Source organism: Callithrix jacchus, chromosome 15 (assembly GCF_049354715.1).
Source record: "Callithrix jacchus isolate 240 chromosome 15, calJac240_pri, whole genome shotgun sequence".
NCBI classification, from domain to species: Eukaryota; Metazoa; Chordata; class Mammalia; order Primates; family Cebidae; genus Callithrix; species Callithrix jacchus.
The window spans coordinates 80423104-80449280 of record NC_133516.1 but is presented as its reverse complement, the minus strand read 5'-3'; the positions used below and the strand labels follow the sequence as shown (position 1 = coordinate 80449280).

Sequence of the window (26177 nt, the reverse complement as noted above, 5' to 3'; positions counted from 1 at the left end):
ATCTTCTTTGGAGAAATGTCTATTCAAATCCTTGGACCATTTATAAGTGAGGTTTTTTGTTGAAGCTGAGTTGTAGGAGTTCTTTGTATGTTATGAATATTAACCTCTTCGCAAATATATGATTTGCAAATATTTTTTCCTGTTCTGTAGGTCACCTTTTTATTTTGTTGTTTCCTTTGCTATGCAGTTTTTTGTTTCACGTAGTCTCATTTGTCTATTCTTACTTTTATTGCCTGTATTTTTGGTGTCATATCCAAGAAATCATTGCCATTCAATGCCATGAAGCTTTTCTTTTTTGTTCCATTGTCCTATATGTCTTCTTTATGCCAGTACTGTACTCTTTTGATTACTGTAGCTTTGTAATATGTTTTGAAGTCAGGAAGTGATATAAGCACAAAATGACTTTACTAAATGTTATTTAGATATTTCACTGTCTTTCATTTTCACTGTCCTTCCTTGTCCTCTGACATAAGAGTACTATAATGAAACTATTTTTACTAGTAAAATGTACTTAAAATAGGCTAGAGAATTAAATTAAGAAAAATATGAGAGAGAAAAGGCAAAAGAGTTCACTTAGATATAAACCAGACCACTAAGTGATGATTTATCTTCTGCTTGCCTGCAAACTTACTGTTGACCCATTCCATCTTAGGGCAGTTCAAATTATTTAAAAACATAGCTTTACGTTAAGCCCAAATGTGTTTTACTGTAGCTCTACATACCAATATAGAGTTGTAGAAATCAGTCTTTCATAAGATAATCCTTCAAATGTTTAAAGACAACTGCCCTTGCATTCCACCCACTCATTAACTCTACTCCTTCAAGTTAAAGATTCTCATTCCCGAGGCCTGGTGCGATGGCTCACACCTGTAATCCCAGCACTTTGGGAGGCTGTGGGGGCAGATCACCTGGAGTCAGGAGTTCGAGACCAGACTGACCAACATGGAGAAAACCTGTCTCTACTAAAAATACAAAAATAAGCCAGGTGTGGTGGCACATGCCTGTAATCCCAGCTACTTGGGAGGCTGAAGGAGGAGAATTGCTTGAACCTGGGAGGCGGAGGTTGCGGTGAGCTGAGATTATGCCATTGCACTCCAGCCTGGGAAAAAGAGTGAAACTCCATTAAAAAAAAAAAAAAGGTTCTTATTCTCTTCTGCATATCCTCATGTGACATGGTTTTGCGTCCTTTCAGAGCATCAGTTTTTCTATTCTGAACATACCTAGTTTTCATATCCTTTTGCAACATTTGGCACTTTGAAGTAAGCACATACCACAGGTGTGTTTTTATCAGATGCCTGTTTTACCAGTGAAAAGTAGAATAGAGTTATTATTATTCATGCACATCCTCATTAGTATGTTTCTGTTAGTATTGCCCCCAAATTCATTATCGCTTTTTTTTTTTTAATGAATGGACTTTGTTTTTAGAGCAGTTTTAGGTAAATAGAAAAATTTAGCAGAAAATAGAAAATTCTCAAATACCTCTTCTCTCTTAGTTTCCCCTATTATTAACATCTTGCATTAGTGTGATACATTTATTGCAACTGACAAAACAATGCATTGTTATTAACTAACATCCACAGTTTAGAGTTTACATTTTGTATTGTATAGTTCCATTGATTTTTATTTGTTTTTTTGTGTGTGTAGGTGTGATGGAGTCTCACTCTGTCATCCAGGTTGGGGTGCAGTGGCACCATCTCAGCTCACTGCAGCCTCTGCCTCCTGGGTTCAAGCAATTCTTCTGCCTCAGCCTCCCGAGTAGCTGGGACTGTCACCATGCTTAGCTAATTTTTATATTTTTAGTAGAGACGGGGTTTCACCATGTTGACCAGGCTGGTCTCTAACTTCTGGCTCAGGTGATCCGCTCACCTTGGCCTCCCGAAGTGCTGGGATTACAGGTGTGAGCCACCGCCCTGGCCTGATCCATTATTTTTGACAAATGCATATTGTCATGTGTCCATCATTACAATATCATACAGAATACTTTCACTGCCCTGAAAATTCCCTGTGTTCCACCTATTCATCCCCCTCTCCTTCTCCCAAATTTCTGGCAACCACTAATCCGTTTACTGTCTCTGTAGTTTTGCCTTTTCCAGAATGTCATATGGTTAAATAATACAGGATATAGCCTTTCAGACTGACTTCTTCACCTAGGAATCTGCATTTAAGTTTCTTCCTTTTTGTGTGTGTGTGTGTGACTTGATGACTCAGTTTTTTTTCTTTTTAGTGCTAAATAATAGTATGGGATACCACAGTTTATTTATCCATTCACTTACAGAAGGACATCTTGGTTGTTTCCAAGTTTTGGCAGTTATGAATAAAGCTATATTGCATCCAGAAACATTCATGTGCAGGTTCTGTGTAAACAAAAGTTTTCAATTTATTTGGGTAAATACCAAGTAATGCAATTGTTGAATCATATGGGAAGAGTATGTTTAGTTTTGTAAAAAACCACCTGTCTTCCAAAGTGGCTGTAGCGTTTTGCATTTCCACCAGCAATGAATGAGTGTCCCTGCTGCTCCACATCCTTGCCAGCATTTGGTGGTCTCTTTTTCCTTTCTTAAACAGAACTGCATTACTGTTTGTACTGAGTTTACTGCCAGCAGGATGCCTTAGACGTTTTTATATGACTTAGCTGCTGAGCCACATTCTCTTTCTCTCAAACTTGTACAGTTATTCTTTGGACTTGCCTTAGTGGTCTTTCTTTTCTTTTGTACCTCTCCCAGATGCCCTGGGCTTGGTCTCTTTTACTTATCAGGTGCATTCATAAGCCAATTGCTTATTGACTATATTACTGTTAAGGACTCCCACTTGCAACATTTCCCCCGGGATTGCCTTTGGGAGACTAAAGGTGCCTCTCTAGAGGTCCCTGGAAGTTGACATTCATTTCCTGATCAGATGGTCCGTAGACAATAACTGACTGTATGGAGGTAGAAGAACTGAACTCCCTTGCCCCTAAGAGGGACAAATGCTCTTAAGGAAGTTATACACTCCAGAGCTCCCTGGGGGATCAGGCGGGAACCAGGGTAAACCTAAAAACACATTCTAGATTAGCTTCTTCCCCTTCTCCAACTTCATCTCTCACTTCCTACGGGTTTCTCCTGAGGGCACAACCTTAATAAATCACTTGCATATGTATCCCAAACTCAGGCTTTGCTGCTAGGGAATCTGACCTAATTTTGTGACCTCTTTCAATTATAGCACAAGATTGTTTCTAATATTTTTGACTATTATAACCATTCCTTTAAAAAACGGTAATGACCTTACCTCAAATAGGTTATTTTGAATGCTCATGCATTGTTGCTTGTATTTATTGAATCTCTAAGGGCAAGACTTTGTCAGGAAAAGAATTACCTTTTCAATATTACAGTGAATGTCAATGGGAAAATCAGATCAATGTGATAAAACTTTATGGCTAAGTAAACATGTATGGAATCGATCTGTTCCATTAGGTGAGGATTGGCTCCACTGCATTTATGAATATCACCTCTTTCACTGAGCTGTTGACAGTGGTGTCATTTTAAGAAGGCACTCTATTTCAGTCTCATGAGTGTCACGATTTATGTGCCAGAGGTGCCTTTTACTCTTTAAAATATTACTATTTGGTTTTGTCTGAATGATGCCTACCCTTTATTTTTATTTTTAGTGGTGGACACCTACTTGGCCAAAAAGTTTGGGTTTTCAATGAAAGGCCCATTTCTGTGTCCCAGTATTATGTGTCTTTGGGCACAGCCTCGTATCAAGGGGAAAAGTCCCTGAGAATGTTGTCAGCACCACTCCTGGTGGGCCTGGATCCTCACATATGGAAGTTCTTGCCTAAAATGCATCACCTGATCAGAATGACACATCACAAGATGAGAAGTTTTCACTGTGAGGTAACATGATCGCAAGGCAGTTGCAAGGGGTTGGAGGTAACACGCAGGTCTGCAACCACCCAGCTCACTCAAGGAAGACCGAAAAACATCAATGTCAAGACCTGTAGATAACATGCTTCTAAAAATTCTCCAGTGTGTCTAAATATGAAGTCACTCAATTGAGTGTGAAGCCTGTATGGGATTACATAAAAAACAGTGTAGAGGATGATAGGATTTTGATTGAGTTTGATATGTTCAAGGTGATGGTCATACTGTTGTAACTGAGCGAGTTATAGAGAAAGCACCACACTCTGAGATTCAATCAGGAGTCCTTTGTTGCCAGCAACCAAGAGATGGCTAACGCTCAAAATTCTCTCGGCCTCGAGGAAGGGGCTTGACTCCTTTTAATACCTTGATTAGGGTAGGGGAGGTAGAGCCTAGCTGAAGTGGAATTTTACAGAAGCAGAATGAGCAGGTTAGAGGGACGTGGTTGCAGGCCAGGGTATTTTCCAAACAATCACCAAGGGGGTCCAAGGAGGAGTATTCACATTAGCAGGTGTGCTTGCCAAGCAGGATATGGTTACGACGATTATATGGTAGGATAAGTACAGCGTCAGTGTGACATATGCACAGTGTCAGTGTGACCCAGTTATGCACCCGAGGGAGACATGGTGGGAGAAATGGCGGAGAGGCTAAGATGGAGTCTGTCTGGCTTACAGCTAAGATGAAGTCAGTTGGCCTAGCATGAATTAGGCTATCGCCATACTAACTGGTTGTTTGGAGGATGTGAAGGGATGTAACAAAATTAAAGACAATAAGAGAAAGCATCAACCAAAACATAAAAAGGAAAATGAAAATTATGACAGAGAATGTGGCTAGTTCTTTTGGGAGGTTTTCTAGTCTTCACATCAATGCTTTAAAAGCCTTTTATCCAAGGAATTCTTGTGGGAGATCACTGATAAAACTTTTATCCAACAAACCAGCCTGCATGCAGAAGACTAACAAATCAAGAAATTCTTGAGTAAGTGAAAGTATTGCTTAGAAATGCCCTGCCAAAGCAGAGAGTGAAAAATAATCAAGGACAGTTTTAAATAAAGAAAAATGATATAACTTTTTGAGTGAGATCAGGCATGGAAAGTAGGCTTTGTTTCATGAATTACCTCTTACCAAATGATAGTTGTTGCCTGGAGCTCTGTGCTGAGGAAGATTCTGAGACTGGATCTAGGTTGATTGAAAAAGAATGCTGATGTAGAATAGTAATGTCTGTCACAGGTGCAAGAGGGGTGACATGTACTATGTTTTTACCATTTGTGTGACAAATACCATGAGGTAGATCAGCTCAGATTCCATGAAGAGTAGAACTGAACTGGGTGTCAAAAGACTGGATTCAAGTACTGTGTCCTCCATTAGCTAGTAGTTCGATTTTGATCAAATGACTTCATCCATCTGCATACTGGTTTCCTTTTCAGGACAATGAAGTTTCTATTTTGGATGATCTGTCATGACCCTTTAAATTCTAAAATTCTATAATTGTTTAATAGTCAAACTCCAATGCATTATTATGGAGTACTCAGGGATATGTTTTAGTTGGAGTGCCTAAGAGGACCTAAGACAGGATTCAACTGCAAGTTATTTAACTAAGAAAGTAAAGGAAATAGGCTGGGTGTGGTGGTTTATGCCTGTAATCCCAGCATTTTGCGAGGCTGAGGTGGGCGGATCACTTGAGGTTAGGAGTTCGAGACCAGCCTGGCCAACATGGTGAAACCCCAACTGTACTAAAAAAATACAAAAATTGGCCGGGCATGGTGGCGTGCACCTGTAATCCCAGTTAGGAGGCTGAGGCAGGAGAATTGTTTGAACCTGGGAGGTGGAGGTTGCAGTGAGCCAAGATTGTGTCACTGCACTCCAGCCTGGGCAACAGAGGAAGACTCCATCTCAGGAAAAAAAAAAAAAAAAAAAAAAAGTAAAGAAAACTGTTAGGGTGTATCATCAAATCAGCTCCCACTTAAACCCACTGGGGAAACTCATAGTGAATCTCTCTGGGAGGCAAGGTAGCTGCCGTATTTTTATGCCAGTTCCTGTAAATCACTGGATGAGGGCTAGTAGAGGGTGGGGGCTTGTGGAGGGGAGCTCAATATACCTGCACTCCCTCTGTGCTATACCAGCAAGCCAAGTGAGCTTTGGCACTAAAGAAAGTCCCCAGGCAAGAAATACAGTTGGAAACATGTCCAGGGTACACTTAAATAGTAAGGGCTGCGGGATACAGACAGGGTTGGCTATGTTAGGATTCTTGGGGGAAATAGGTAAAAAAGCTCACTGGCATTTGGGGTATTAAATATAATTGAGACTTAAACATTATGATAACTATTTGCTTTTAAATCTCAGAGTTATGAGTTGAGTTATTCTGTGAACTGTAACAGTTATTTTCTATATGAACATCTGTAAGGAAAGTTTATTTATTTATTCTTGAGACAGGGTCTTGCTGCATTTCCCAGGCTGGAGTGCAGTGGTACCATCATGGCTCACTCCCACCTTGATCTCCCAGGGTCAAGCAATCCTCCTACCTCAGCCTCCTGAGTAGTGGGGACTACAGGCACATGCCACTGAGCCTGGATGATTTTTTTTATATTTATTTTTTGTAGAGACAGGGTCTCAATATGTTTCCCAGGCTGTTCTTGAACTCCTGGGCTCAAGTGATTCTCCTACCAAAGTTCTGGGATTACAGACCTGAGCCATGCACTTGGCCTAAGGGAAGTCTTGAAATTGGCATTGTTGGTAATGCTTTACTGTTTTCTCCACAGTCCAGAGATGAGTTCAGCAAGAAAGATTATTTCTCAATCAGAAATGTCCTAGCTTCAATCCACACTGAAGAAGGTCTGAACCTCCAGTTGATAAGTGGAGATGTTCTGTACATCCGGGTAGGTGATGCCATTTAATAAATCTACCAAGGAACAATGGGATCTAATTCACCTGCTCTGTGACTTGTTATATGATTTAGCTTGTTATTTGTCTTAATCAGAGGTTAAAGATATCAAAGATAAGTTTGAGAAGTTAACCCCACTTAAAGTTTATGCAGAAATATACTTACCATCTCCCATATTCTTCCACATGTACTGATGTGGAGGGGCTCAAGTTTAACCACAAACAAGAGTTTGCAAATCCACCTCTTTTATTTCTCTGTAACTGATCTTAACTTACCCTTAACCAACTTTTCTCTCCTGCACCAGTCAGCATTAATGAGGAAAATATGCATATACCACACTATAAAATCACCCTTCACAAACACACACCTTTGTTCCTGCCTGAGGACTTTGCACAAACACAGGAAGAATGAGGAGGGATAAAGGTTACCAGAACAGGTACCAGATTCTCAGCCTGTCTCCTGACTATCCCTTCTCTCCCATTGCTTCCCCTTCCTTGGAATCACCAATTAACAGGAGATACAGGCCCTATATTCCTTCTATAGTTGACATCTATCATACTCAATCCTGGCTGCAGATCATAATCATCTGGGGGACCTTTTAAAAATACATACGCCTAGGCCCCACCCCTAGAGATCCTGATTTTAATTGATCAGGGATGTGGTGTAGGCGACAATAGTTTCTGAAAGCATTCCAAGTGATTATCTTATGCAGCTAGGGCTAAGAATCACTGGTTCAGATGCTGCTTAGAATTCTATAGCCCCACCATTTGGACACCTGATGTTTACCTTCAGATGGCAAACATTCCAGACAAACAGAAAGAGAACTGCTGAGAAACTGGGAGATTCTTCTGGATTATGAGCCACCGGAAATATTCTTTGCATTTGCTGTGGTTAATGGGGTGGCAGAGGGGAGACAGCCAGCTGCTTTCTTCATGTTCTCTAGAGTATGGAGTTTTTAGAGTCCTCTATCACGTGGATTCAGGACCTTGTCCTCAAATCAGCAGGTTGAGAAGTTGCATCTTATCATTTTACACAGAACTGATCTGACTTGCACTAATCAAACTCAAGAGAATGATTTATAAAACTGGAATTGTAATTATTTCATTTGCAATGAGAAAGACTTTGCCATGGCTACTGGTAATAGTGAGCTCTGCAACTATCATGAGAGTGACTGGTGAGTAATATCACCAGAAGAACTGGATGATATAAAAGTACAGTACATTTATTTTTCACTCTAGGTGTAGGCATAGTGTGGTGAGCAAGCAGACCAACTCTAAAACCAGTTCTGGCAGGGTTCAAGTACTGCTCCACCACTGAACAGCCACTGATCTTGGTCAATATCCATCTTATGTCTCAGGGTTCTTATCTATAAATATGGATGATGATGATCTGAAGGTTGTTATGAGGTTGAATGAAATAATTTATATAAAGTACTTATCCCCTGCCTTGCACATAGTAAAGACTCAAAAAAATGATAGCTGTTATCATTATCCCCCATATGATGGGCCACTTTATATTTTACCTTACTCAATTAGTACTCAACCTAATTAAGATATATATTACTTATTCACATTTTATAGATGAAGAAACCAAGGTCTTTTCATTGCACCGTCCACTGAGTTGATTATAAATTTGATGTCAACTCCTGTTGGGGTTTACCTATTCTCACACCATTGGATGGTGCTGTATAAACTTTGGAATCCTCTTCATCTTTTTTCTCTGAATTCTTTTTCCTATCCAGTTAGTTTCCGAGCCCTAATAAGCCCCCTTTCAAAATACCTAATGTACATGCCTTTCCTTTTCATTGCCATTGTCTACCCATATTTCAGTACACACCACCCGAACCCCTAATCACGCCTTAGCTCTACCCTGGCTCCCTTGTCACTCTTGAACCTGTCCTCTCTGTTACTGTTTTATGTATATTCCAAAAACGTTATTTAAACAGGTACTTCTCTGCACAAACATCTTCAGTGTGTTCCTACTACCTATAGGGCAAAGTCCAAAAATGTGTGGCTTTCCAGGTACTCCATCATCTGGCCCTAGATTTCTTCTCAGCCCCTCTTCTCACTATTGAACCTCTGCTTTAGCTAAATTTGACTACTTTCTGATCTTTCACAATCCTATGCTTTCTTTTCTTTCTTTGAGATGGAGTCTCGCCGGAGTGCAGTGGTGTGATCTCGGCTCACTGCAACCTCTGCCTCCTGGGTTCAAGCGATTCTCCTGCCTCAGCCTTCCAGAGTGCTGGGATTACAGGTGTGAGCCACTGTGCCTGGCCACAATCCTATGATTTCTTAAATATTCCACACACCTCGAATGCCTTGCTGCCTTCTTTCTACCTGACCCAGTTATAGCCATTCTTTAAGGCCTATCTCAAATTCTTATCCCCTTTCTAAAGCCTTCACTCACTATTCCAATCTAAATGATTTCCTACCTTTTTTGAAGCTTTATACCAATTAATATTTGTATATTTAACAGAGTGTGTCTTTTGATTATTTTGAACTTATTTAAGTGTTAGTTGCTCAGGCTGGTCTCGAACTTTGGGGTTCAAAGCGATCCTCCTGCCTCATCCTCCCAAAATGCTGGGATTACAGGCATAAATCACCATGTCCGGCCTATTTTTTTACATGTGAATATATTGCTTCCTCAAACTGTGTAGGAATCAGTAAAGAGAGAGTGAGATTGCAAGTGTGAGTGAGGAAAACATGGGCAATATCTAATTTTGTTTCTTTTTATTTTGTTTCTTGGATGGCTCACTCTTGTCTCTGCAAGGGGCTTTCCAGATCTTCAGATTGGTTTATGATAACTTCATATAATACCTTACATGCTAACATATATAAGTGGACTCAAGAATGCCAATTATTAGATTGAGAATATAACCTATTATATGTCCCAAAGACATAGACATCTTTTAATTTACAATGAAGAAGAGTTCCCCCAAAGACCCAGGACATTCAAAATCCAGGACAAAGACCCAGGACATTCAAAGATCAGGCCGGGCTCATACCAGTAATCTCAGCACTTTGGGAGGCCGAGGTGGGCAGGTCACTTGAGGCCAGAAGTTTGAGACCAGCTGGCCAACATGGTGAAACCCTGTCTCTACTAATAATAGAAAAATTAGCCAGGCATGGTGGGTCATGCCTGTAATCCCAGCTACTCGGTGACTGAGGCACAAGAATTGCTTGAACCTGGGAGGCACAGGCTGCAGTGAGCCAAGGTCCAGCCCGGGGAACAGATCGAAACTGTGCCTCAAAAAAAGAAAAGCCACATCATCAGGGTGTTTGTCTCCTCCTAATCCCAAATTAGCAGGGAATCAGAAGGTTTCTGGTGAGCACAAAATCTGAGTAATAGGAGTTATGAGTTGAATATGTAACATCTCATGGCATTAGGCTATGACCCTCATCTCGCCAAAGGAAGAGCCTTAACACTGACATTGGAGAACCCGATGAACCTGGACAGGCTAGACTGGACACTGAGTACCTTTACTGTAGTGCCTTTCCTTTACCTAGGCCTTCAGGGCTGACCAGAGTCTTCTTCACGTTGACCTAGTCTTTCTTTTGGTACACTGTTAAATTAAAAACAAGCCTTCTCAGTTCCTGCCAGCCTAAGAGCAGTTCTCTCTCCCTTCCCGTCTCTGTCTCAATCCTTTTTTTTTTTTTTTTTTGAGACGGAGTTTCGCTCTTGTTACCCAGGCTGGAGTGCAATGGCGCGATCTCGGCTTACTGCAACCTCCGCCTCCTGGGTTCAGGCAATTCTCCTGCCTCAGCCTCCTGAGTAGCTGGGATTACAGGCACGCGCCACTCATGCCCAGCTAATTTTTTGTATTTTTAGTAGAGACGGGGTTTCATCATGTTGACCAGAATGGTCTCAATCTCTTGACCTCGTGATCCACCTGCCTCGGCCTCCCAAAGTGCTGGGATTACATGCTTGAGCCACCACGCCCGGCCTGTCTCAATCTTTCTGTGTTTTTGTCTTTGTCCATCTCTGTCTGTTTTTCACTTTCACTTTTCTTCTTTCTCCATTTCTTGCTCTCTGTCTTCATCTCTGACTCTCTGCTTCCGGTCTCTGACTCATTTTCACAGTTTTACTCTGACTCATTGTGTGTTGATTTCACAGTGACGGTTAATGTATTTCCTTAATGTCTAAGTTTTGGAAGTTACCTCATCATGGTGTTTCAGTGCTAAAAATAGACTGTAAGTTCCTTGAAGGTAGTGCTGACATGTTAGTATGACAGGCAAAACATACCTGCACATTACCCCACAATCCTTAGTAAATTTAGAGGTGCTCAGTCATTGTGTATTGATTCAATCTGTAACTGTTGCTGTTTTCTTTAAGGCCGATGTCATTGTCAACACCGTTCCCATGAATCTTCAGCTTGGAGGGGGACCGCTATCTTGGGCAATTTTGCACAAGGCTGGTCCCATGCTCCAGAAAGAGTTAGATGCCACCAGGCAGGAAGCAGAGGAGAAAGTGGGTAGCATATTCATGACAAGTGGCTGCAATCTGGACTGCAAAGCTGTGCTCCATGTCGTGGCTCCAGGCTGGGATAATGGAGCAGGGACTTCTTGGCAGGTAGGGAAAGCCCTTAGTTCTCCACCTCATTTGGTAGCTTTGGGAATCTCCTGCCGGTGTGGTATAGAACTGTGTTCAAGGAAGGCAGTTTTGCCCTGCAGAGGGCAGTTGTGTTGTTACAGCTGCTGCTGGTATCTAGTGGGTAGAGGCGAGGGATGCTGCTAAACATCCTATGATGCACACACCACACACACCAGCCCCACAACAAAGAAGTGTCTGCCCTAGGCTGTGAGACCCTCACATTGATTGAACCCTGTCTATCTGTTGAAATCTTTAGCACATTCCATGGAGAATCCATCACAACTACCAGTTATTTCTGAGTAACTGACCCTCAGAAGTAGTAACAGTCATTGGGATTCTCCAGGAACGGTGTCCAAGATGTAACGTACTAATCTTTCAGGATAGCAAAGAGGTGCACCCGACGCTGTGGTGATGAATAAGGATCAGTGCCCTTCTTTTGATAGCGTCATTTCCACCTCCACTCCCAGTTTAATTTTGCAACTTTTTTTTTGAGAATGTGAAAAAGTAATATAAATACATCGTGGAAAATATCGAAAAGTACAAAAAGACCATAAAAATAATAATCCAACCACCAAAAGCCACTCTGTCAGCCAGGCTGGGGTACAGTGGCACTATCTTGGCTCACTGCAACCTCTTCTCCACCTGCTGGGTTCAAGTGATTCTCCTGCCTCAGCCTCCTAAGTAGCTGGGATTACAGGTGCCTGCCACTGGGCCTGGCTAATTTTTGTATTTTTAGTAGAAATGGGGTTTCACCATGTTGGCCAGGATGACCTCAGTGATCTACCTGCCTCGGCCTCCCAAAGTTCTGGGATTACAGGCATAAGCCACTGTGCCTGGTCTTAATATTTATTTCTTAGTTGAGATTCTCTTTTTTTCTTTCTTTTTTTTTGAAACACGGTCTCAGTCTCTCACTCAGGCTGGAGTGCAGTGGTACAATCTCAGTTCACTGCAACATCCACCTCCTGGGCTCAGGTGATCCTCCCACCTCAGCCTCCTGAGTGGTTGGAACTACAGGCATGCACCACTATGCCTGGCTAATTTTTGTATTTTTAGTAAAGATAGGGTTTCACCATGTTTCCCAGGCTGGTCTTGAACTCAAGGACTCAAGCAATCTGCCCATCTCAGCCTCCTAAAGTGCTGAAATTACAGATGTGAAGCACCATATTAGACCTGATATTCTCTCTTTAAACATTTTTTAATACTTTTTTGACTTAACATAAATATTGCATGTTGTTAAAAACTCTTCATAGGCATCACTTTTAGTTGCATTGAGGTGCCATTTTTATCCAGCCATTCCCACACTGTTGGACCTGCCCCTCCTGAATGAGTTTGAATCTCTCTGGAAAGTACTCTGCCCTGTTTTTTTTCCCCCCTTTCTGACTTTGCAGGCCATGACTAAGCTAACTATAGCAGAGAGGTCCTTGTCAGAGTTGCTGGGACCACAATTCTTTGTTTTCCACCCGCTTAAGCTGTAACTTATGTAAATGTACTTTGCACATTTCAGATCATGGCAAATATAATCAAGAAATGTTTGACAACTGTAGAACAGCTATCTTTCTCATCGATCACATTTCCCCTGATTGGAACAGGAAATTTGCAGTTTCCCAAAGCTGTTTTTGCTAAACTAATCCTTTCAGAAGTGTTCAAATACAGTAGCAGAGCAAGGCCGAAAACTTTACAAGAAGTCCACTTTCTGGTACATGCAGATGACGATGAAGGCTATCAGGTATGGTAACACATCCCATCTGGTTTTTCTGGCAAGTGAATCCAAAAGCAAGCAGATCTATGAATAACCATGTTTTCTACTCCTGTGTCCGTAAGTGATGGTTGCTAATGGGAGGTCGTCATATGATTTAGCTATGAGCCAACACTCATAACCCATGTAGTTCTTCCTAGACAGTTCATCAAGAGATAAGCTAATCTATAATAAATATATTCTTAGACAGAAGTGGAAAGTTATTGGCATGAAAATGGCCTAGACATTTTAATACTGACTATGTGAAAGCTAAGTCATGTCTTTATCTATGAGGAAAGGGCAGAATAAGAGAAGCCTCAAGAATTTAGTTATTTGGATAGAATAGACCAGTCTACACATGTCTATGCATGTCTACAAACTAACAATAGCAGCACCACATTCAGCAGTGAAGAAGCAGTCAAAGCACACTTATTAAGTAGTTTCCACTGACATTAGAAGAATGGTATAACTAGGTTTAATCTCAGTTTTGCCATTTAAAAGTTGGGTGGCATACCTCTCTGAATCTCAGGTTTTTTTTTTTTTTGAGACAGTCTCATACTGTTGCCCAGGTTGGACTGCAGTGGCACGATCTCGGCTGAGTGCAGCCTTCACCTCCTAGGTTCAAGCAATTTTCCACCTTAGCCTCCCTAGTAGCTGGGATTACAGGCATGGGCTACCATGCTCAGCTAATTTTTGTATTGTTAGTAGAGATGGAGTTTCTCCATGTTGGTCAGGCTGGTCTCAAACTCCCGACTCAGGTGATCCACTCACCTCGGCCTCCCAAAATGCTGGGATTACAGGCCTGAGCCACTGCACCTGGCCTAAACTATTATTATTATTATTTCCTATAGACAAATTTACTTACAAACTATATCATGCAATACTTTGGAGTGTCTCTGTGGAACTTTGGAGGCACTCTGGAGTGCCTGAATCTCAGTTTTATCAAGTGGAAGATGAGTGTGGCAATAACACCTTTTGGAGTTGTTCTAATGATTTAAGGAGGTGTATGTGAAGTGTTTTGCATGATATGTAGCACATAGAAAACCTCAAAACTGGTAGTAGTCATTACCTGACTTTAAGGACTGACAGGCAATTGCTACAACTAACATTAGCACTTAAACAGGATCAAAGATAATTTTGTTTTTTAAGTTCTTAGTTATTCTTGCCCATTCTGGATGGAAGTGTGGTCTTCCCAGAGATGTTTCCCAAAGTTCCCCTGAGACACTCCAAAGTATTGCATGATACAGTTTGTAAGTAAATTTGTCTACAGGAAATAACAATAATAATAGTTTAGGCCAGGTGCAGTGGCTCAGGCCTGTAATCCCAGCACTTTGGGAGGCCGAGGTGGGTGGATCACAAGGTCAGGAGTTCAAGACCAGACTGGCCAACATGGTGAAACCCCATCTCTACTAAAAAAATACAAAAATTAGCTGGGCATGGTGGCTTGTGCCTGTAATCCCAGCCTCTTGGGAGGCTGAGGTCGGAGAATTGCTTGAACCGGGACCCGGGAGGCAGAGGTTGCAGTGAGCCGAGATCGTTGCCACTGCACTCCAGCCTGGGCTATAGAGCAAGATTCCATTTCAAATAATAATAATAATAATAGTTTAAAAAGTAACATTTACTCCCCAAAGTTTCTTAGTTTTCTTTCCCCCAGTAAATATAAAATATCCAGAGACATATGTTTTTGCTCAAAGATAAACTTGGGGAAAATTATTATTAGCAAAATGTTCATGATATCTGTGTCCTTATTGAGTTCACAATAACATCTGCCATTTATTGGGGTGACATCTCCAGTAGCAATCTGGAAAGTAACTGCCCCAAATTTCATTGTTCTAACCAAGAAATAGAAATATGGACTGGTGCAGTGACTCATGCCTATAATCCCAGCACTTTGGGAGGGTGAGGCGGGGGGATTGCTTGAGCCCAGGAGCTCAAGATCACCCAGGGCATCCTGGCAAAATTTCATGTCTATAAAAATTTGCCAGGTGTGGTGGTGCACATCTGTAGTCCCAGATACTTGGGAGGCTGAGGTGGGAGGATCAGTTGAGCCCAGGGGGTTGAGGCTGCAGTGAGCCAAGATCATGCCACTACACTCCAGCCTGGGCAACAGAATGAGACCCTGTCTCAAAAAAAAAAAAAAGTAGAAACAGTCCCAAAGATATCTGAAAAGAAAGAAAATGGATGAAGACAACCCAGGTGAAACTCTGTAACTCCTCTCTGTTACCCATTGCTCAACTTTATCACTCACATGACCAAAAAGCCTTTTTGTTTTTCCATTTCTAAACAAAATTTCAATGTATGACGTTTTCTAATATGGATTTTAGTGCTTTCATTCAGGAGGCTTTGACTGGACATAGAGATGAACCGTACTATATTATATGTATTTGTTGTTAATCAACCCCAGAATGTACCTAACAGCCAAAGATTGCAAGGAACATTGTTGCCCAGCCCCCACTCACCTACAAACATTCTACCAAAGCACACTGGATATAAGAGATTAGAATTACGGGGCTTCAAAAGATGAGGGATAACTGATAGTGGTTACAAAAAAGGCATGTGACTTCCTGCAGAGCCAGTATAAGAAGATGGGTCTTTGTGACCCTAAAATGGAAAAACTGATCCTTTTACAGGTCCTCGTGGTCCCTAATTTAGTCATTGGCTAGAAAGTCTTCATATAGGAACCCTTCCAATACCTGACTCCCAGTGTGTCAGCATCCCTCCTGACATGCTTGCCTGGATAGTGTTAGTTTACTAACAAAAATAAAGTAAATCAGCACTGCTAGTTGTTGAGAAAATTCCCAGGTTGAACTCCAATCCTTTAAGAAGTCTCTGAGGGAAGAGGAAATCTTTAAGAAACTATTGTTACTCTTTGGTATCTGATGATCAATGCTCCAAAGAATTGGATTAATATTTCTACATGACATTGTTGTGGTCAGTAACTGTTTCTATTTCCAGGCATTTTTAGATGAATTCGCTAAATGGTCAAGAAGAAATCCCAACAAGGCCAGGATTCCCATGGCTGGAGATAGCCAAGGTCTGGTAAAGTCATTCTGCTAAGGAAATATTTCCTTTTGCTTAGCAACTCTTCAGTGGTAGTTGAAGTCCACTAGAAGGAGGCAAAGCTAATTCACAGGAAGAGCACGAACAACAAATCTGTGCTGGGGGAGGTGTTAGAGCACATCCTATTGTCTGGTCACACGAAGAAGCAATCATATAGTAACAGGAACCAAATCAATGGTAACAAAACTAGAGTTTCTAAGAAATGGTAATAAAAAAATAACTAACCTGTGCCTGGCACACTATACTTTACTAATTGCTTTCATATATAGTATATTATTTAATATGTACAGTGGCCCCATGGCAGTTGGTTCTGTTGCCACTGTATAAATGTCGAAAGGTAGATCTAAAGGGTTTAAGGGATGAGCTGAAGTGGCACATCTAAGTTGTAAGCCTCAGAGTATGGGATGGAGAGTAATATGCCACAAGGATAAAGGTAACTTCCTCTCAGCAGCCTGTTTTTTTTTTTTGACATGGAGTCTAGCTCTGTCACCAACGATGGAGTGTAGTGGCACGATCTTGGCTCACTACAACCTCTGCCTCTTGGGTTCAAGCGATCCTCCTGCTTCAGCCTCGAGTAGCCGGGATGACAGGTGTACACCACCACACCTAGCTAATTTTTCTGTATTTTTAGTAGACACTGGGTTTCATCATGTTGGCCAGGCTGGTCTTGAACCCATGACTTCAAGTGATCCCCCCCATCTCAGCCTCCGAAAGTGCTGGGATTTCGGAGCGGCCTTTATATTGCTACACCTGTGGTAATAAAAGACTCTCCTAGCAGTGTTGTCTACAAGACATGACAGTGCCCTTGGCACACTCCCTTATTTTCTCACTCTTCTCTCTTGACACCACAGCAGCTCTTGTCAGTAGACAGAGAGGTGCAATCAGATACTTCTGCCTCATCGTATGTAACTCAGAAAATGGAGATACTCCTACTGTCACAAAGCATTATTTTCTAATTTCCTTTAAAAAGAAAACCTAGCTGTTTAAGAGGCCAGGAGACATGGTAATATTCGGGTTTCTGTTGGGGGAAAAAAAAGAGGGTTGGGCTGGGAAGAGAATAGGGCCGCAAGATGTGTGCTTTTCCTCTAGGAGCTGAGCCAGCAGCCCATTCTTCATCCATTTTCTTTCTTTTCAGGTACCTTTGGGACTGTCTCTAATCCTTGGTTCACAACATATGAAATGAAAATTGGTGCAATTACTTTTCAGGTTGCTACTGGAGATATAACTGAAGAAAAGGTAGACGTTATTGTAAACTCAACAACAAGCACGTTTAGTCTGAAATCAGGTATTTTATTTAAGCAATATATTGTAGTTATTAGTATGAATAATTTCTGGAAGGGAAATTGTGGCTAATATTTGTCTTGAAGAGACAGAGGGTGTTGTAGAAAATATGTGGTCCCTGGACTCAGGAAGACATGGGTTGAATCCTACCTACGCTACTTAGCAATGTGTAGCTCTGGACAAGTCACTTAACCTCTATGAGCATCAGTTTCTTTGCCTGTCAAACACCTTTTTCCCTGGAGAGGATTAGATGGGGGTGTAACTGATGTAAAGGTGGAGTTTAACTGAAGCGTTGTATTTAGCATCAGCTCTGAATTGTCAAACTTCCAAATGTAAGGTTTAGTACCTCTAAGTTCCTCCATTTTTATTTTCCTTTTTATGCAACCCAGTTGGCATTGACATCTTCCCTCCTGCAGCTCTTCTCTTCTCTATATTACACTGACCCAGAAATGAAACACAACCCTTTTTCTTTATTTTCCCTGAAATGTTTGACTACTCCCATTATGGTAACACATTCGGGAATGCCCTTCCCACATATGTCTATTAATTTATCCTTATAACTTATACATATACATTCTTAACCTTTTTTTTTTTTTTGAGGCAGAGTCTTACTCTGTTGCCCAGGCTGTTGTGCATTGGTGCGATCTCAGCTCACTGCAACCTCCGCCTCCTGAGTTCAAGTGATTCTCATGCCTCAGCCTCACAAGTAGGTGGGACTACAGGTGTGTGCCACCATCCAATTTTTTTTTTTTTTTTTTTTTTAAGTAGAGATGGGGTTTCACTATGTTGTCCAGGCTGGTCTCGAACTCCTGACCTCGGGTGATCCACCTGCCTTGGCCTCTCAAAGCACTGGGATTACAGGTGTGAGCCACTGTGCCTGGCTTTCTTAAAGTTTTGTATATTATAAAACATTGACTTTTAAATTAAAATAATAAGATAAAACATAAATATAAATAAAATTTAAATATTTTCTAAGTTGAAAAATATGCAGAAGTGAATCTGTAGAATATCCATTTAATTTATTGGTCACTCCATTTTTCAGTCATTTAAAATATAGACATAAAGAACATTTAGTTATTTGAAACACCCTAAATTGAACCTATGCATTCATCCCTGCCCCCTTTTGGAATTGCATTAATACAACTGTAAAGTAATGAAAAGGATATAAACACACAAGAAAAATGAATGTTGGAGGGAAAATAACTATGAACAAAAGGTAAGAAATTTTTAAATGTTGGGGAGCTGCTAGCCAAGGGTGTTAACTGCCATGGAGTAGAGAAAATTTAGTGCCTGCAGGTGAGAACAGTAGCCTCAGAGACACAGGAATTGGAGGCCACTGGTATCTGAGAAGGCAGGGGCCAAGTACAGAGATGAAAACATGGTTGAATGAAATTCCGGATCAGTAGCAATTAGGCCACTTGATTGGATCCCCCATCCTATACAACAGTAACTTTCCTCGCTCTTCCCTGGCCAAAGATGGGATGTTTATTCTCTAGAGAAACAGAACCAGAGGGATTTTGGACTTAGGCACCAGGCATAGGTGAGATGAGGAGCTAGATTGAAAACTGTTTAAGAGGACATCTCTGTACCAAACAGCGAGTGTCCAGCCCCTCTCCCTGCATGGATCCCAGAACAACAGACAGTAGGTGCTGCCTGCTAGCCTTACACTGAGGCCCACTGGTCAACAAGCCTTCTCACACAGGGCTTCTAAGCTCACTCTTAAACAGGAATGGACTGGCGAAGATCACTTGACATTTGAGGAAAATCTTCACAGCAAAGACAGAGACCAGAACAAACGAATTGAAAAAAAGATTTTTTAAAAAAGAGACATTTCATAACACACTCATAATCAAGGATAAAGAGATATAGGATCTTTGTAATGATCAAACAACTAACATTCATTCAGTATTTTCTGCATGCCAGGTTCTGTGCTAAGCATTTTTTTATCCATTATCTCTTTTAATGTACAAATAACCCTGTGAGGGAAGTACCATATTAGCCTTTGTGTAACGAGGAGGAACGTATTAGTCACATATTAGCTAGTAGATAGTGGAGTCAACTTCAACCCAGTTTATCAAAATGTAAAGTCCATGTTTTTAACTACTCATCCCAGCCGTCGTTAGACTTGACCAAAGCGAGGAAGCTACCACCTTGACTGGAAGAGTCACTGAATTGAAACCAGCTGCCTAACTGCTGGGGCTGGAGAATCAAAGAACTCAGTGAAGTGCTCAATTTTATTACAGTTTTGAGATTCATGCTTCTCCTTAGTATCAGAACTTTTATTTTTTGAGACAGAGTCTCACTCTGTCACCCAGGCTGGAGTGCAATGGCACGATCTCAGCTCACTGAAACCTCTGCCTCCTGGGTTCGAGCGATTCTCCTGCCTCAGCCTCCCGAGTAGCTGGGATTATAGGCACACATCACCACGCCTGGCTAATTTTTGTATTTTTAGTAGAGACAGGGTTTCACCATGTCGGTCAGGCTGGTTTTGAACTCCTGACCTCATGATCTGCCCGCCTTGGCCTCCCAAAGTGCTGGGATTACAGATATGAACCACTGCGCCCAGCCAGAACTTTTATTTTTGTATTTGCATTGATTTTTTACAAAATAATAAGGGTAGCATGCAAAAAATTTCAAATAACTGCAAAAAGATTCCTGTATAAATAGAGAAGGTAAAGCTTTCAGCTCCTAGGGACTTCCATGGTGCTGAGATCAGATTGTTTGTTCATCAGCCACTGGGTGGAGGTTGCTATAGAAAGAACAGCTGGTTGGACACGGGGGATGATCAATGGATTGTCCACAAATGGTTGAATTGAGCAGAAGTCTAATGTATGAAAGCTATAACCACTTATAGAATTCTAACTGATGCCTTTTACCATTAACATGTCTTATTTAGGTGTGTCAAAGGCTATTTTAGAAGGTGCTGGACCAGCTGTGGAAAATGAATGTGCTATACTAGGTATGGGCACATGTTACTTTTCACTTCAAACTCGAAAAATCAGAGGGCTGAGATTACAACGAGAGGACGTACAGGAGGACTGGGGTGGAGTAAGTAGTGGGCAAAGCTTTGCAAGAAGGTTGGTTCACTGGAAGAGCAGGCGCAGGCGGAAGGACTTGGAGGCTGTGGGGGAGAGGTTCTTTATCCCCCCATCTCATCTGTCTCCATCCCTGAGTAGTAAAAAGAACCCAGGCCTGGGTTCTAATAATCCAGGCTTTGCCATTTTCTGAGTGACCCTAGGCACGTCGCCTAACTGCCAAGAGCTCTGCTTCTCTCATCAGTAGGAAAGTTCTACTAGTAAGTAGTGTGGGAAAGCTGTGCCACAGGTGGTTTTGAGGATCAGAAGGAACAATTAATGTGAAAAGTTCTGTAAAGTGTAAAGTGCTGTACAAACGTCCCCCAACCTTGTTCTACTACTCCCAGCACATCTGCATATAGCCAACTTCTAATCCTTTTATGAATGAGTGTGAACTTTGACTGGGGAACTTAAGGTGGTGATTATAAACTATTTGTCCTTCAAAATATCCCTTGCAGAGTAGGGTAGACAGTCAGCTATGAGTGTGCTTTAAGAAGTCATAGTGCACCATGTTTGACAATGTATTCCCGAAACTGACCTGCTACAGTGCCTGAAACTCCTATCTTAGTAGCTCTCTGATTTAGAAATGTCTCTGGAGTGAAAGTGGAGGAAGATAATGCTTGATCACTAACATGAGGACATTAGCAGGGGTTTGAGCACTGGAAGAGCTAGCTGTGCCTAGAAGTCAGGAGCAGAGGATGAAGGTGGACTGGACAAGCTGAAAAACCCTGAGGAGGCTGCCTGGGAGGGGAGGGTGGGAGGGACACCCAAGGGGCCCTAGAGAGTGCCTGGTCACAGGTGCTCCTCAGGAGGGCAGGGATCCACTCTCCCCCTCCTCCCTTTTGCTGGCCCCAGCCTTACTCAGAGCAGTCTGAACCAAAGAAGCAGTGCCTTAAAATGGCCTTGGTAATTTCCATGTGCTCAAGACCTCTAGGGTCCTGAGTGAGGATAATTTTTCATCTTTTCACACCTCCATGCTACAGAGTACGTTGCTTTTACCTCCTTCAAAAATTAATGTGGCTAAATGAGCATATAAATTGCCCTTCTGGGACAGCAGAGTGGGGGTTAAGAGCTCTGGAGACTGGCTGCTTGCGTTTAAATCCTAGGCAAACTTTGGCTACTGACCTTGCCTCCCTCTGTGGCTGTGTCATGTGTGTAACAGGGAAAACAGTACCTGCATCATGGGCTTGCTTTGAGGATTGAGCAGATTAATGCAGATAAAGTGCTTTTGAATAGCACCCAAAATACTCAACAGTGTATTTGTTGAGATCGAGAATTCTGATTGTAAAGAAAATGAGGCTGACACAGTCCAGTAAATGAAACCAACAGGCTCGAGGGCGGCTGGGCTTCGCAGCCTCCACTGGTGTCAGCTATTTTCATTTCTCAAAAATCCAAGTGTTTCTTCCAGTAACTAATAGGCTGCATGTTTGTTTTTCTTCCCTTTTTTCCAGGTGCACAGCCTCACAGAGACTTTATAATTACACAAGGTGGAGGCTTAACTTGTGAAATAATAATTCACGTTCTTGGGGAAAATGATGTCAGGAGAACGGTCACCAGTGTTCTAGAAGAGTGTGAGCAGAGGAAGTACACCTCAGTTTCCCTTCCAGCCATTGGAACAGGTTTGCAGCTTATCATTCTATAATAAAATCTGAGTGGTACAAATTCCCTTAGATTTAGTCTCACTCTTAAGCAGATCAATGCTGGGTCCACCTGAAGGCGACACAATGATGTACATCAGAGAGGGGGCCACCTTTTAGATCCAGAGGGCACCACCAGCTACTAGGTCCAAGCCTCTTTCTTCCATCTTTCTTCTTTCTGTCTTTATTGTTTCAAGACAAAGTCTCACTCTGTTGCCTGGGCTGGGGTGCAGTGGCGCAATCACAGCTACTACAACCTCTTCCTCCCAGGCTTATGAGACCCTCCCACTTCAGCCTCCCAGGTAGCTAGGACCACAGGTGTGCACCACCATGCCTGGCGAATATTTGTATTTTTTGTAGAGACAGGTTTCCTCATATTGTTTAGGCTGGTCTCAAACTCCTAGGCTCAAATGATCCTCCTGCCTCCGCCTCCCTAACTGCTGGGATTATAGGCATGAGCCACTGTGTCCGGCCCTTCTTTATTTTATGCTCCCTAAGTATCTTTCCAAGTTTGGTCCTTAACTTCATAGTTTTCTCACTTTGTTTTTTCCCCTTGGGGGATTCATTTGCTCTCTGTAATCAGCATTTCTCATTCTTTCCAGGATTTCCTCTGGTTAAGTTTTCTGTTACCGGAAACTTCATTACATCAGAATCAAAGCTTATGATCCTCCCTTGAAAACAGAAACTCCTCTTGAGCTCTCAGGCTTTCTCGTTTCCTCCATCAGTGATGCCCTGACGCTCCCAGCTGCCCTGGCCTGCCATCCTTGCTTTGTTGTGTCCCAGACCCCTACAGTCAGCAAGTCCTGCTGAATCTTATTCCAGAGAATTGTTGAGTTCCAGCCTTTCTCTTCATTTCTAAAGCTTTCAGACCTCCCCCATCTGGTTTACTTCAGTGTCTCCCAGCTGGCTTCTCATTTGTGCATTCATTGAACTGAAATGCCGTTACCCAAGCTCGGTGCAAGGCACTGGGGAGAAAATCATGAGTGAGATGCAGTCACTCCCCATGAGCAACAAGCTCAGGTTTGTCCTGCTCAGCGCCAGGTTTGTCCTGCTCAGAGTTTGTAGGAACGCTTTCCTCATCTCCATCACATCATCCAATCATTTGCTCTTCTTAGTTGATAGTGCAGCTGGTCACTCACTTCCTGATTCATTCACATCCCTGTCCCCTGTCACTTTCATGGAAGTGAGGGCTTCTTACTTGGGAAGTATTAGTAGTATGTAGCCACAGGTTACCATTAATTTAAGAGTTTTTCAGCAATTAAATTCCTGTCTTAGAGCCTCCACCATCATTTTAGCTCAACTCTGTAGACTTCCTTCTTTCTAGATTAAAACAGAATGCTCCTGCAGGTATCCCAGACCCCTCTTATATGAGCCCCACGGTCACCATACAATGCTTGCAGTACATTCTTTCTGGCTTCCCCGCCGCCCTTATTACCACCGATAACCTTTTGTTATCGGTGGCAATAGGGAAGCCAGGAGGAACTTGCTACAAGCATTTTGTTACCACTTTTGTTCCTTTTGTTTATGCACTTCTCCCCATCTGGAGCCTCTCCCACACCATCTGGCAAATTACAGCGCTCACAAACCCAAACCGTTTTGTTCCCATCACCCAGAGCAAGCACTCTGCTACTTGGCACTGGGCCAACAGAGTGGAGCAAGCCCTGGCCCTTTCAGAAGTTCATGATTTTGGAACAGATGCAAGACATAGTAATCAAGAATGACACCCAAGGCAGAGGCCACAGGTGTAGGTGTGATCAGCCACATAGTGGGAAGGGTTGCAACTGGGTAGGTGGAATGAGCCTGTCAAGGGACTGCATCGAGAAAGAGAAGAGGGCTGAGACCAGAAGAGTGAAAAATGCCCACAGATAGATTGTGGTGGGGAAAGGGCAGAAAAGTCAGCGGAAGAACCACCCAATAATCATAGTGTTGGAGGAGAGTAAGTGCAAAGCCCCAGAGGAGGAAGTGGGAGGCCATGAAATGCTTGTGCCATGCCTCTGTGAATACATTGTGAAATGCTCTAAAGGGAAGGACCAGGTCTTTATGTCTTCTCTGCCCATGTTGAATGAAGAATCACTGCCCATTAAGTTTTGTTGAATGGAGGAATGAATAACAGTTGATTTTGTTGATGCCTCCAGAGGTGCTCATGGATGTTCTCTTCCCCATTGATTTCAATGGACATTTTTGAAGTGTTTCTCAGGCTGCGCATGGTGGCTCACACCTGTAGTCCCAGCACTTTGGGAGGCTGAGGTGGTTGGATCACTTGAGGTATCGAGTTTGAGACCAGCCTGGCCGACATGGTGAAACCCCGTGTCTACTAAAAATAAAAAATTAGCCAGGCATGATGGCAGGTACCTGTAGTCCCAGCTACTCAGGAGGCTGAGATGTAAGAATAGTTTGAACCCAGAAAGTAGAGGTTGCAATGAGCTGAGATCACACCACTGCACTCTAGCCTGAGCAACAGAGTGAGACTTTGTCTCAGAAAAAAAAAGAAAGAAAGAAAAAGAAATGTTTCCCAGATGCAGTCTATTTTGAGTACCACTAAACTCCCATGAAGTAGCTGGAATAGCTCCATTAGTTGTAGTAGTAATGTTAAGAATTGCTAAGATTTATTGGGTGCTTACATGTTCTAGGTGTTTTACATGTAAAAGCTCATGTATTCTGCTACTTGGCACTGGGCCAACAGAGTGGAGCAAGCCCTAGCCCTTTCAGGAGTTTATGATTTTGAAACAGATGCAAGACATAGTAATCAAGAATGACACCCAAGGCAGAGGCCACAGGTGTAGGTATGATCAGCCACATAGTGGGAAGGGTTGCAACTGGGTAGGTGGAATGAGCCTGTCAAGGGACTGCATCAAGAAAGAGAAGAGGGCTGAGACCAGAACAGCGAAAAATGCCCACAGATAGATTGCGGTGGGAAAAGGGCAGAAAAGTCAGCGGAAGAACCACCCAATAATCATAGTGTTGGAGGAGAGTAAGTGCAAAGCCCCAGAGGAGGAAGTGGGGCTTTGCCTTATGTATAACCTTATATAGGGTGATCAGTTCTTTCTAGTTTACCCAAGACTTTCCTGGTTTTAACACTGTAAGTCTCATGTTGCAGGCAACCTCTCTGCTCCAGGGAAACTGGGAGGTTGGTCTTCATACTTATGACATGGAAACTATTAGCAAAGACAAATTTATTGTGAAGATAATGAACCTTAAGTGACTGAACTTCACTTGCACAGGCTTTTTAAAAGACCCTGAGATGAGCCCTAATAATGTCTTCACCTTGTTATTTGGGTAAATTTCAAAAGTAGGATATTTTAGCCCTCATGGATTAAGACCACTGTTTTTCCCCACTTTGACCTCTCATACTTCCCTCACATTGGGTGATGTTGGGGTGGCTATAAACATTTATGTGATACAGCTAAGGAAAGTTGCCTTAGGAATATAATTTTCAGCATTTTAAAAGATATACTTTGTTGTGATTTCTGATTTTAAATATTCACTGTTATACATAATTGTATATTCTTTTTCTGAGAGATATAAATTCAAAACCTGGGTCCATCCCATACTGTGTCCCCATTTTGTAGATGAAGAACTTGAAGTATTAAGGCACAAGGTCAGATAGCTAGTAAGCAACAGAGCTAGATTCTAACCCACACAGCCTGGTCTCAAATCCTGCACAATTTTTACCATTACTTTTTTTTATTACATGGGTTTCTACCATTATATTCTTAATTACCCTATTCTTAGCTACCATAGTCTTATCTCTATTACCTATTACCTTCTATTATTACCACCAATTTCTAGCTGAGCAAACTGAAGTGTAGAGGTGCTATAGGTTGAGTGTGTTTCTCCAAAATTCCTATGTTGAAGTCCTAACGCTAGTACCTCAGATTTAGAGATAAGGTCTTTTTTTGAGGCAGTCTTACTCTGTCATCCAGGCTGGAGTGCAATGGTGCCATCTTGGCTCACTGCAACCTCCACCTCCCAGGTTCAAATGATTCTCCTGCCTCCTGAGTAGTTGGGATTACAGGGGCCTGCCAC

General features: G+C 42.2%; 1 protein-coding gene across 1 annotated transcript in view; it reads left to right on the top strand.

The window, feature by feature from the left end:
• Positions 1-26177, top strand: part of PARP15 (poly(ADP-ribose) polymerase family member 15) — a 43323-nt gene that overhangs the window by 4215 nt on the left and 12931 nt on the right. Inside the window, exons 2-8 of the mRNA XM_008982339.5 lie at positions 6653-6769; positions 11107-11343; positions 12869-13090; positions 16055-16133; positions 17295-17444; positions 20337-20399; positions 21966-22133. Of these exons, the coding sequence (XP_008980587.1) occupies positions 6653-6769; positions 11107-11343; positions 12869-13090; positions 16055-16133; positions 17295-17444; positions 20337-20399; positions 21966-22133 (1036 nt within the window). The remainder of the gene's footprint in view (positions 1-6652; positions 6770-11106; positions 11344-12868; positions 13091-16054; positions 16134-17294; positions 17445-20336; positions 20400-21965; positions 22134-26177) is intronic.